The sequence below is a fragment of the Rhinopithecus bieti genome, unplaced genomic scaffold (assembly GCF_001698545.2).
Source record: "Rhinopithecus bieti isolate Rb0 unplaced genomic scaffold, ASM169854v2 scaffold_4104, whole genome shotgun sequence".
Lineage (NCBI taxonomy): Eukaryota > Metazoa > Chordata > Mammalia > Primates > Cercopithecidae > Rhinopithecus > Rhinopithecus bieti.
This window is the reverse complement of record NW_016804554.1, coordinates 1623956-1637602: the sequence shown is the minus strand read 5'-3', so window position 1 is coordinate 1637602 and position 13647 is coordinate 1623956. Positions and strand designations below refer to the sequence as shown.

General features: G+C 32.1%; 1 protein-coding gene across 2 annotated transcripts in view; it reads left to right on the top strand.

Annotated features, from left to right (window-relative positions):
• PPIP5K2 (diphosphoinositol pentakisphosphate kinase 2) overlaps positions 1-13647 on the top strand; it is a 79884-nt gene that overhangs the window by 17479 nt on the left and 48758 nt on the right. For both annotated transcript variants that reach the window (XM_017869156.1, XM_017869157.1), the window contains 8 exons: positions 4673-4827; positions 6072-6173; positions 7300-7461; positions 9480-9600; positions 10873-10975; positions 12070-12156; positions 12893-12968; positions 13057-13166. In XM_017869156.1, coding sequence (XP_017724645.1) covers positions 4673-4827; positions 6072-6173; positions 7300-7461; positions 9480-9600; positions 10873-10975; positions 12070-12156; positions 12893-12968; positions 13057-13166 — 916 coding nt within the window. The remainder of the gene's footprint in view (positions 1-4672; positions 4828-6071; positions 6174-7299; positions 7462-9479; positions 9601-10872; positions 10976-12069; positions 12157-12892; positions 12969-13056; positions 13167-13647) is intronic.

Below are 13647 nucleotides of genomic sequence, written 5' to 3'. Positions count from 1 at the left end.
TATATATATGTATATCTTAAAAATAGTCTCAAAGGGACAAATCCAATAATTAGTGCTCTTAAAGAGAACATAGAGAGATCATGGTAGAAAGTTTATTGAAAGAAACAATAACAACTTTCCAAACCTAAAGAAAGATATGAATATCCATAGGTCATAGAAGAATATGAAGATTTAACCCAAATAAGACATATATTAATCAAACTCTCAAAAGTCAAGGATAAACAAAGATCCTTAAAGCACCCAGAGAATAGATGTATATAACATTTAAAGAAGCTCTGATACACCTGGCAGCTGACATCTAAGCAGAAATCTTATAGGCTAGGAGAGAGCGTGATGGCATTCAAAGTATTGAAGGAAAAAAAAACTTCGAACCTAGAATATTCTATTCAGCAAAATTATCCTTCAAACATGAAGACATAATATATTTTACTAAACAAAAGCTGAGGGATTCATGAATTACCTGGAATATCCTGGAATTTCCTATCCTTATAGGATAGGATAGGAAAAAGATCTTACAGAGTCTCTAAGGAAATGTTTTACAGGAAATGCTAAAAGGAGTTCATCAATCTGATAGAAAAATACATTAACAATTAGAAATCATCTGGGCCAGGCGCAGTGGCTCATGCCTGTAATCCCAGCACTTTGGGAGGCTGAGGCTGGTGGATCACGAGGTCAAAAGATCGAGACCATCCTGGCTAACATGGTGAGACCCTGTCTGTACTAAAAATACAAAAAAAAAATTAGCTGGGCTTGGTGGCAGGTGCCTGTAGTCCCAGCTACTCAGGAGGTTGAGGCAGGAGAATGGCGTGAACCCAGGAGGCGGAGCTTGCAGCAAGCCAAGATCGTGCCACTGCACTCCAGCCTGGGTGACTGAGGAAGACTCCATCTAAAAAAAAAAAAAAAAAAAAATTCAAGAAATCATCTTAACATGTAAAACTCACTGGTAATAGTAAGTACACAGATAAGTACATAATATTCTAACACTGTCATTGTGGTGTACAAACCTCTTATATATTTCATAGGAAGGCTAAAAGGCAAACCTATCAGAAATAATAACTACAACAACTTCTTAGGAGTGTAGAAACATAAAAATAGAGCGAACAAAAAGCCAAAACATGGATGGGCAAAATGGAGTTAAAATGTAGAGTTTTAAAATTTTCTCTTTCTTTTCTTTTCTTTGGAATCAGAGTTGTCATCAATTTAAAATAATTGGTAATAAAATGTTTTTTGTAAGCCTTATGGTAATCACAACCTATAACAGGTACACAAAAAATACAAAGAAATTAAAACATACTACCAGAGAGAATTACATACATATATATGTATTTGAGACAGGGTCTTGCTCTTCACCCATGTAGGAGTGAAGTGGCATAATGGTATTTCACCCATGTTGGAGTGAAGTGGCGTAATCATTTTTCACTATAGCCTCTACTCCCTAGTGATTCTCCCACTTCAGCTTCCTGAGTAGCTGGGACTACAAACACAAGCCACCATGTCCAAGTAATTATTTTTTGTAGGGACAGGGTCTCACTGTGTAGCCCAGGCTGGTTTCAAAACTCCTTGGCTCATGTGGTCGTCCTGTCTTAGACTCCTGACGTGCTGGGGGCCATCATGCCCAGGCAGAAAATCACTTTCCCACAAAGGAATACAGGAAGGAAGGAAGGGAGGACAAAAAAATAAAAACCTCAGAAAACAAATACCAAAATAGCAGAAGCAAGTCTTTACCTATCAATAATAACATGAATGTAAATGGGCTAAATTCTTGCATCAAAAGACATAGAGTTGCAAAATGGATTAAAAAATAAGACCCAACTCTATACTGTCTACATATGATCATTTCAGTTGATGGAGAAAAAGCATTTGATAAAATTAAACATCCCTTCATGATAAAATCTCTCAAAACACTGGGTATGGAATGAACTTACCTCTTTATGATAAAAGGCCTATATGACCAACCCACAGCTAACATCATACTGAACAGGGAAAAAGTGAAAATATTTCCTCTAAGACTTGGAACAAGACAAAGATGTCTACTTTCATCTCTTTTATTCAACTTAGTACTGGAAATTATAGCCAGAGAAATTAGGGAAGAGAAGGAAATAAAGGGCATCCAAATTGAAAAGAAAGGAGTTAAATTATCCTTGTTTATAGGTGATATGATCTTATGGTTAGAAAATCCTAGAATCTCTACCACAAAACTATTAGAACAAGTTCAGTAAAGTTGCAGGATACAATATGAACTTACAAAAATCCATAGCATTTCTATATGCGAACAGCAAACAATCTGGAAAAGAAACCAAAAAAAAAAAAAAAAAAGTAATGCCATTTACAATAGCTACAGATAAATTAAATACCTAGGAATTCACTTAAAGAAATGAAAAATCTCTTCTACAATGAAAACCATAAAATGCTGATGAAAGAAATTGAAGAGAACACACAAAAAATGGAAAAATACTCCATTTTCATAGATTGAAATAATCAGTATTGTTAAAATTGCCATACTACCCAAAACTGTCTGCAGATTCAATGTAGTCAGAATACCAAAGACATTCTTCACAGACATAGAAAAAAAATACTAAAATTTATATGGAACCACAAAAGACTCAGAATAGTCATAGCCAGCCTGAGCAAAAACAACAAAACTAGAGGAATCACAATATTTGACTTTAAGTTACACTACAAAGCTATAGTAACCAAAACAGGATGGTACTGGCATCGAAACATAGACCAAGGGAACAGAATCCAGAATCCAGAAAGAAATACATACATTTGCAATTAACTCATTTTCGACAAAGTTGACCAGAATGTCCACTGCGGAAAGGACAGTCTCTTCAGTAAGTAGTGTTGGGAAAACTTGATATCTATATGCAGGATCAAATTAGGCCCCTATCTTTCTCTATATACATAATCAAAATGGGTTAAATACTTAAATCTAAGACCTGAAAATATGCAACTACTAGAAGAAAACATTGTAGAAACACTCCAGGATATTGATCTGGGCAAATGTTTCTTGAGTAAGACCTCAGAAACCCAGGCAACCAAAGCAAAAATGTGCTAATGGGATCACATCAACATGAAAAGCTTCTGCACAGCAAAGGAAATAATACAGTGAAGAGACAGTCCACAGAATGGGGGAAAATATTTGTAAACTACCCATTTGACAAGGGACTAGTAACCAGAATATATAAGAAGCTCAAACAGCTCTATAGGAAAAAAACAATCTAATTAAAATATGGGCAAAGATTTGAACAGATTTTTCTTAAAGGAAGACATACAAATGACCAATAGGTATATGAAAATATGCTCAACGTCACCAATCATCAGAGAAATGCACATCAAATCTATAATGAAATATCAACTCATCCCAGTTAAAATGGCTTTTATCAAGAAGACAAACAATAAGAAATGTTTGTGAGGATGTGGAGAAAGGGAATACTGTTGGTGGGAATATAAATTAGTAAAACCACTATTGAGAATAGAATGGAGGTTCCTCAAAAAACTAAAAATAGAGCTACCATATGATCTTGCAATCTCACTGCTGAGTATATGTCCAAAAAAAGAGGAAATCAGTATATTGAAGAGATATTTGCACTCATGTGTATTGCAGCACCACTTGGAATAGCCAGTATAGAAACAACCTAAGGGTCCATTAATGGATGGATTAAGAAAATGTGGTACCTATAGACAATGGTATACTATTCAGCCATAAAAAGAATGAAATCCTGTCATTTGCAACAACGTGGATGAAACTGGAAGTCTTATGTTAAGTGAAATAAGCCAGGCAAGAAAGAAATATTGCATGTTTTCACGTGTGGGAGCTTTAGAAAAAAAGATGAACTCTTAGAGCTTGAGCATAGAATAATTGTTACTGGAGGGAAGGGTTGCAAGGATGATGGGGATAAAGTGAGGATGGTTAGTGAGTATAAAATACAGTTATATAGAATGAATAAGATCCAGTATTTAGTAGCACAATAGGGTGACTGTAGTTCACAATAATTTATTTTATATTTTGAAATAACTAAGAGTGAAATTAGAATGTTCCTAACACAAAGAAATGATAAATGTTTGAGATGGTGAATACCCCAACTATTCCAATTTGATTATTAGACCATTGTATGCCTGTATCAGAATTTCACATGGACTGCATAAATATATACTACTATGTACCCATGATGATTAAAAATAACATTTAAAAAAGATATAAAGTAATCATCATCTGAAGCAGGAAACTTTTCTTGTCTAGAGGTAAAAATTTAACTTTCTAATTGAACTGGCATACTTTGCATATGAGTTACTTTCTAACTTAAATAACTTCATGTTTTATGATATCTGTGATACGAATAATCTCAAACAGTTTTCAGAAGATGGTGACATTCTTGAGTTACTTCTCAGTCTTGATATAATAATTTCACGTCTAACTTTGAATTCTGTGGTGTGGTAGTGTGAAATGGTAAGTCTGTAAAATTTTGAAGAACTATAGCTTTTAATGCCATATATATCATAAACGTTGGCATATGTTATTTACATAAACATGTATAATTAAAGTCAACTGAGTACATTATCCAAATTTACATCTATGGTCTTTTAGTAAAAAAGTCTTTGATAATAATGTGGTTTCCTGATAATATAATAAGAATATGTGATATTTCTTGCAATCATGTTTGTTTTATAGAATGTAATCTGATTGAAGGGGAAGATCATGTAGAAGTAAATGGGGAAATTTTTCAAAAGCCATTTGTAGAAAAGCCAGTCAGTGCAGAAGATCACAATGTTTACATTTATTACCCAACTTCTGCTGGTGGTGGAAGTCAAAGACTCTTTAGAAAGGTAAAACCTTTGTAAGTTTTGTATGAATACTCTTCTTTATACATTGTTGTGTAAGTGTTATTAAAAGCAATCAAGCATTTAATTATGATTAAATATTGACCTCTTGAAAATGTATCATTTAGAGGTAAATTTATAAAACTGATATACTTTGTTAGAAAGGCATGGCATCATTTTAGTTATTTAATGTTAAGCAGAATTTCTGCCTGCAGAATGCCAGGAAAGATACTTGACTTTTCTTTTCCTTCCCATTTTGTATATCTGTCAAACTAGAAATTCACTTAAGCAGTAGCAGTCTTTTAGAATAATGGCCCAGAAAATAACAGCTCGTAGAAAAGTAACACTGATAACTTTACATACATGAAAGTACACTTAATTATACTCATAATAAAATAAATGCAAATCAAATCTAGATATAATGACATTGTATTACTTTTTGGATTGACAATGATAAAAAATATTGAGCTAGTTGAGAAATAAGCACAAGGGCAAACACTGTTGGCAGAAATACAAAGTAATGTAGCCTCTTAACATAATTTAGCAATGTATCAGAATGTAAAATGCATATACATGTATAAAAATTGATGGAAATTCAAATTAAGAACACGGTGAGATACCATTTTAACATCCATTAAAGTAGCAGATATTAAGAAGCCTAACAGTAACAAGTGTAAACAAGGATGTAGAACAGTGAAAACTTACACATTGCTGATGAGACCCTACATTGTTAAAATAGTTGATAAAGAGTTTTCATTATCTTCACAAGTTGAATATGAGCACATTCTATCACCGAGCAGTTCCACTTTTATTATATACCTTAGGAACACTCATACATGTTTGCTGTTGCGACACATAAGAATGTTGAAAGCAACGTTGTAATCACCAAAGCTTGGAAAACAACCTAAACATACATTGATAGGAGAATGGATAAATTCTGGTGTATTTATACAGTGGAAAATTCTAGAGTAGTAAAAATGAACAAGCTTACATGCAGCAACCTGGATGAATCTTAGGAACATAACTCTTACTGTTCATTGTATTTCTATACTCTTTAATATGTAAGTTATGGTAACAATAGAGACTACTGTAGTGCCAACTATATAGTAAGTTTTGTTAATTATTTGTGGATTAAAAATGTATTTGAAAATGTCTAAGATGGAAATAGATGGTTAATAAACTGTCATTTTATCATAAAAATGAGGGAAATAATTTGCTTTTTTATATCGATGGACATCTTTTGTTTTCAGATTGGAAGTAGAAGTAGTGTTTATTCTCCAGAAAGCAATGTACGAAAAACAGGCTCATATATATATGAAGAGTTTATGCCCACAGATGGTACTGATGTTAAGGTAGGATTGATTAAAATAGATTTTAGTTTTATATTTCAAGTTTACCAATGATATCAGAAAAAGAAGTTAATCTTTAACTGTATCTAACCTTTATTCAGGATCTCTTTCTTTTTGATTAGGGATTCCTCATGTTTTGTACCATCAATATCTTTAGCAGTCTGAAGCCTATGGACTCTTTTTTAAGAGTAGTGTTTTTAAATGCTTTAAACATGTAAGATTATGATGGAGACAAATTTTATTCAAATATAATAAAATATTTAAAAACCAACTTTGTGTTATACATCATAAGTCTTTAAAGGGGCATTGAATAATAAGATACCAGGGATAAAGGTCTAATAACCATCACAGATTCCAAGCAGTGATTAGTGTAAGTGAGGTTTTGAGATCTGTGACAACTGTGATGTGATATAAAACATGTCTGTCATTTTAGTTCGTGACAAATAAGGTCTTAATTGCTTTACCTTCAGCCATTCTCTCTCTAACCGGAATGTTTTCTAAAGTATAAATCTGAGTATGAATCCTTAAAAATTCTCTAGTGGATCCTTATTGACCACAGGATAATAACCAGATTCATAATCCTGCCATACAAGATATTTCAGTCTGTCCTCTGTTTGTCTTATAAACCTCATTTCTTACAGTATAAACTATATCAGATAACTTGCCAATACCTGAATACATTATAGTGTTCATGCCTCTTTCTTTTACTTTTCTTCTCTTATCTGCACTCAGATTCATACCCTCAGCCTTTTAAATATTTTCTTTTGGGATTTTTTTTTTCCTATAATATTTGCATCTCTCATTTGTTAAACTAAAACAATTTGAAGACAGCGATCACATTGTATACATCCTAGTATTCCCTCATAATGCTCAGTATAATAGTTCTCTATAGAGAATGAAACTTTACTCTACCAATTTTGCCATATAATGATTACTTACAACCTTTCCCAATGAACTGAAAATTTGGGCATGTAAAATAAAAAGATGTGTCTAATAGCCTGGATTCGGAACTAGTTTTTAGTTATTTTTTTCATTGGATTTGTTGTCTGCTGGTTACACACACACACACACACACACACACACACACACACATATATGTATTTATACATTTATTTAACATTTTTGAAAGGTTTATACAGTGGGTCCAGATTACGCCCATGCTGAAGCTCGAAAATCTCCAGCACTTGATGGCAAGGTGGAACGAGACAGTGAAGGAAAAGAAGTAAGATATCCTGTTATTCTCAATGCACGAGAGAAATTAATTGCTTGGAAAGTCTGCCTTGCTTTTAAGGTAAGATGTTATACAAATCTATAGATCCTTATAAAGGTAAATTCTAATTTTCTTTTTTGACTAAAACATTATTGGTGCTTTTGACTAAGACATTATACATATAATTGGGGAAGTAAACTGAGAAAGTAATTAATACATCTGAATGGTTCATGTTATTTTTCAAGGGATTCTTGTACTGCCAGTATATTCTTTTGTATTATATAAAAGAAAACCTGGTCAATTTATTCAGAAATTAAAATTACAGAAATGACTCAACTAATCAGTGTTTTAGGGTTATTGTCTAGTGTACTTTTTGAAACTGGCTTTAAGTGTTACTTTCATATAATTGGTAAGTTTTTTTGTTAAATGAAAACAGTTCTCAGTGGTCTAGCCTTGGCAATTGATTCTTTGGCCTAATATATGATAAAAGATGTTCATGAAAACAATATAAAAACATATCTTTCTTTTTTTTTTTTTTTTTTTTTTTTTTTTGAGACAGAGTCTTGCTGTCGCCCCGGCTGGAGTGCAGTGGCACGACCGGGTTCAAACTATTCTCCTGCTTCAGTCTCCAGAGTAGCTGGGATTACAGGCACCCACCACCACACCCGGCTAATTTTGTATTTTAGTAGAGAGGGGTTTCTCCATGTTGGCCAGGCTCATCTCAAACTCCTGACTTCGTGATCTGCCCACCTCAGCTTCCCAAAGTGCTGGGATTACAGGTGTGAGCCACTGCACCCAGACAAAAACATTTCTTAAAAAAAACTTTTTTACTTTTGACATTTGACTAATTCTCTCAATCTATATTGTTAGGTTTCTTCCTAACTACTGCATAGTAAAGATTTAAATAGAAATAGTAAAACCTTCATTTAATGAAGGATAAAAATTTTACCTTTTTGAAATCTTGGCTTGGATCTATAACCTAAAGGCTAGTATATGTTACTGGCTATTAAACAATAAAGAATTACTTTGTGCCTTAATAATTTGACCTATCTTTCATGGAAGGAATGTTAGCCTGTACATAAGTTTTAATAGCTTTATAGAAATCCTTTTATTATGCCAGGATTCTGAAAGCTGTGACAAAAAATCACATTCTACTAATACCTGATGATTGAACATCAAATGTTAGATCAGAAGGTTCTTAGAGCCTGAGTAGCAAATTCACGCCTTTTGGCCATTTTCTTCTCCCAAATAAAGTAAATTTATTACAGGTGTTCACGAATACGTGGTATTGGGGGTTTAAAAGATCACAGGATTTCGACTGGGTGTGGTGCCTCACACCCGTAATCCCAGCACTTTGTGGTTGCTAAGGTAGGTGGATTACTTGAGGCCAGGAACCCCAGACCCACCTGGCTAACATAGCAAAACCCTGTCCCTACTAAAAAATACAAAAATTAGCCTGGTGTGGTGGCACACGCCTGTAGTCCTAGCTACTCGGGTGACTGAGGCACAAGAATTCCTTGAACCTGGGAAGTGGAGGTTGCGGTGAGCCAAGATTGTGCCACTGCACTCCAGCGTGGGTGACAGAGCGACACTACCTCTCAAAACCAAACAAAACAGATCACAGGATTTCCTCTGGAATATGTCCTCAAAACTGTTCTCCATGTCCGCCCTCCCTCTTTTTTTTTTTTTTTTTTTGATTAACATGATGTAATTTCTGCTAGTGCCAAGTTTTTTGTTTTTTGTTTGTTGTTTTTTTCAGATCCTTTAACAATTTTGCTTTTGTTTTTAAATTAGATGTTAATTGAAGAACTTTGTGATAGAATATATTATTTTGGGGCCTCTCTAGCTGCCTATGCATTATTGTTCTACATCTACTTTATGATAAAAGACTTAAATAATCATATAGCCTCTATAATGTATTTTCAGAGTACTCAAGTTACAAATAAATAATTTCTTTCATTTCTTATTGTGAAGTAAACCAATATATAGTAATATACTTTTAAGCATTTATAAAATTTGATATGTTCTGATAGGACTAGAAAACTGTGAATCTTAATAATTTAAATAAAACCTTAAAGTTTATAATTTATTTTAAATAGCAAACAGTTTGTGGCTTTGATTTATTACGGGCCAATGGACAGTCCTATGTCTGTGATGTCAATGGCTTCAGTTTTGTGAAAAATTCCATGAAGTATTATGATGACTGTGCAAAATACTTGGGTAAGAATTTTTTAAATTTTCTTTTTACCTTCATATACTAGTTTTTCAGAAACCAAATAACTGTTAACATTAAATGGTCAGGTTTTTTAAGCCTTCTAGAGTAAAGATCAGTGTTCATAAAATGACACCCCCGAAGACTATGCCAGATCCTGAATTATACTCTGGCTTATCAAAGACAGATTAATTTATGATCAGTATAGATGAAAACCTTTAACTTCATATGTTTACAAATACTATAACATGTTGATTATTAGTCAAAAGTTTATTTGTTAGAATACATTATTCCTCAAATTTTTGCCATGTAACTACAGTGGAAAAGGTTTTCTTCCACTTAATGGACAAAATTAACATTCATGAAATAAATAAACAGAGTAAAATAGAAATATTTAGAATTCATGACTCTTTTGCATGACAATTCATTCTACAAGCATATGTTACTTGATATTTTCATAAGACTGTCAAGTGAATGTAAAAAAATTATTGTAGGTAGAAATGCCATTTTTATATTCTTCAACCTGTTTTCTTTATACTTTGATTCAGAAGACTAGCAAGGCAATAACTATTTTTAAGACATTTCCAGGTATATATGACAAATCCATAGGAAACTTACATTAAAAAATGTTCTATAATTGGAGCTAGCTTTTTTACTGGTTAAGTATCCCTTATCCACAATGCTTGGGACCAGAAGTGTTTTGGATTTCAGATTTTCAGATTAAGAACATTTAACCCATAGTATGTTTCAAAGATTTACAAACTTACCCTTAAAGTGATGTTAGGGAGAGTTTACTAAATTTTAGCATAAATAAATGCTAAATTTAAACAAAACCAAAAGTAAACATTTTCCATTTTTAACCCTTCTGGTATAATAGTGATTTGTTAAGATGAACACAATATTTATAGTAGCATTTTAGGTGTTCAATAAACTGATAAGAACTTATCAGTAGCCACACAGAAGAGACAATCTTGAATTTCAGAATGTATGTAATTAGATATGATGTAATTGTAGTGATTTCTTTGAATCCAATGCTGATTGATATTTTAAAACTAAAGCAAATAATCTCAAATTTGTGAAATCCCATTGATGTGTCTAATACATCAATTTAGAACTACTGATTTTTATTTTTTCTTGATCAGAATTTGAATCTGTGGGTTATTTTTTATGTGATGTAATCACTAGATAGTTTAAGTCTTACGATTCTCTCTCATTGTCATTAAGTACCCAGTTTTGTCTTAAAATGTACTAATTTTAAATATTTTCTTTTTTGTCTCGAAGAAATATTGTAATGCGAGAACTGGCTCCACAATTTCATATTCCGTGGTCAATACCCTTAGAAGCTGAAGATATCCCAATTGTACCAACTACATCTGGAACTATGTAAGTCTGAATTGTTTTCATTTAGAAATTGAGTTTTCCTTGTCATCTGTGCTATTAGGATAGAAATTACATTTCTGGATGATGATTAGACACTTTACTGTGTATGATTTCATATGATTCAGCTTAAAGATAAAGGAGTAGATTATACGTATTTATAAGGGTCAACTAATTGTTACAAAGAAACTACTGAAACGTGCCTGGATAATTATAGAATTGTTTAATCAAGCCATAAAAATAAAAAAAGGTACCAATAGGTGTGTTACTTAAAGGTTCACAGTGGTCTTACAACTTTTGCTCTCTCAAGTCATATCTTGCATAATTATACCAGTATTGCGAAATGTTTCATAACATTCTGTTACCGAAAATTATTCCTTTAAATTCATGTCAGTTGACTGAATGCTTTTTTTTCACAACTTAGATATTTATATTAACATGTTAAATATCCTGAGACGTACTGATGATAGGGGGAACAAATTTTATTTTTAATCAGCATTTTTCATACTGATTTAACACAGAAGTGTTAAATAAAATTTTTTCAGGTAACTCAGTTGATATCCTGCAGGGTTATGTTCTGCAGTTCACACTTCAGCAAACACTAGATTATACCTCTTAATTCTAGCATGCTTCTAAGATGATTTTATCTTCCAGTAATTTGAGTTTTAAATACTTGTTTTCCTTACATGGGCAAAACTTAGCAAATATATAAATATAGCAACCATCATGTAAAGTTTTATTTTGATTTAATGAAGTCTCAGTCTGTAATGATCTAATGCTACAGAGCAGATATTTAATAAAGCTCAGAAATTGTAGTCCGTCTACTTTTATCCCAGAGTTAAGGTAGCCATTTCTAGAGAAGAAAAGGTTATATTCTATTATATAGCTTAATATCACCCCCCCCCCAGCTTCTTAAGTTCATTTTGAATTTGATTTCATAAAGTTAAAACTAGATAGTTGTAAGTATTATTCTTCATGGGAAAGCTCTTGAAATGGTAAAAGATGGCTCTAAATAAATGACTAAATGTTCATATTAATCTGAATTATACAACACAAATCTTTTTTAGAGAATTAAGAACATAGGTATTTTTTCATTTTAGGATGGAACTTAGATGTGTCATAGCTGTTATACGTCATGGGGATCGAACACCAAAACAAAAAATGAAAATGGAAGTGAGGCATCAAAAGTATGTTTTAAGATGAATAATTTAACATGCATGATATAGTTTTAAGATTTCTGATAAGTGGTCAACTCTTTTGATTAATATATCATATAGAAAAACTTTTATCTACCCTCTCTTGGCCATTTATATTTAAACCAGTGGATGCATGCAAAATCCATTTAAAATATGTTCATTAGCTTCTAAAATTATTGTGGCAATATTCATAAATATCATCAGTCTGCCCTGGCTTTCATTTATTGTCATAAAAATGTTCCATTTAATCTTTGCTTATCACTCTCTTGTATTGCGTTCTGAGAGTGAGTAATCCCTCAGCCTTTTAGAAGAAAATTCATAGAATGAAAGTTTCTGTTATTTCTATCTAGTGTTTGATTTGGAGATGATAAAATTTGAAAACCCTGAACCATTAAGTATGTGTTGACACAAGTAACTTTCAATGTGTATGCAATGACTTCAGAAAATATATAATATTATGAACTATAATTGTATGTTTGGTTTCCATGAAAAAACTTTGAAAAGTGGTATGGTGATTATTAGTTTGGTATCATTTAGGAAAGTACTAAGTTTTATCAATCAAAGTTGAGCAGCAACATGTATAGTGAAAGAGGAAACGCAGTACTTGAAATTCTTAGATCCCAAGTTCTAGTCCCATAGCTTATCACATATTATTTGTTAGTTTAAACATATATTGGTAATATTAATTATTGCAAGTGACTAACAGTGTTCTGTCTTTTTTTATAAGATTTTTTGATCTTTTTGAAAAATGTGATGGCTATAAATCAGGGAAATTAAAACTCAAAAAACCAAAACAGTTACAGGCAAGTATATTTGCTTTCTTGTTTAGTTTTAAATTTTTTAATGGTGAAATTACATAAAAATTCAATTTTCTGTTAATTTATTTTACAGGAAGTGCTAGATATTGCACGACAGCTTCTTATGGAGCTTGGACAAAATAATGATTCTGAAATTGAAGAAAACAAGCCAAAACTTGAACAACTTAAGACTGTATTAGAGATGTGAGTATCTTTTTGAAACCCTTAATTGCAGTACTACATATAGCTCTTCTTTTTTATGTGTGTGATTTTCCATTTTAATTACTTTCACAGTCTGATCTTTTACTCTTTGTTACTATAGTTGAGACGTGAAGGAAATCTAATGTGAAAAAAATAGATTGTTGTATTGAAGGTTTTAGCTTTAGTTTTAATTTAGGTGAGAAGATTAAACAAGGACATCAGATTTGTGTCTTCTGTGAAATACTGCTTAGAATCAAGGCCACATTGCTAACTTGACCATAGATTCATTGCAGTTTAAATATAAAAAATTTGAACTTTGCCTTAATCAAGTAAAATGGATACCCATCAATATTCCTGTTATAGCTTTACATTTTTAACCTCTTATAATCTTATTTCCTTTATTTCTTAAAACACATATATCTGTGTTTTTACATATTTCTGTACTTTATCTCTTCAGAGTTGTCTTTTTTTTTTTTTTTTTTTT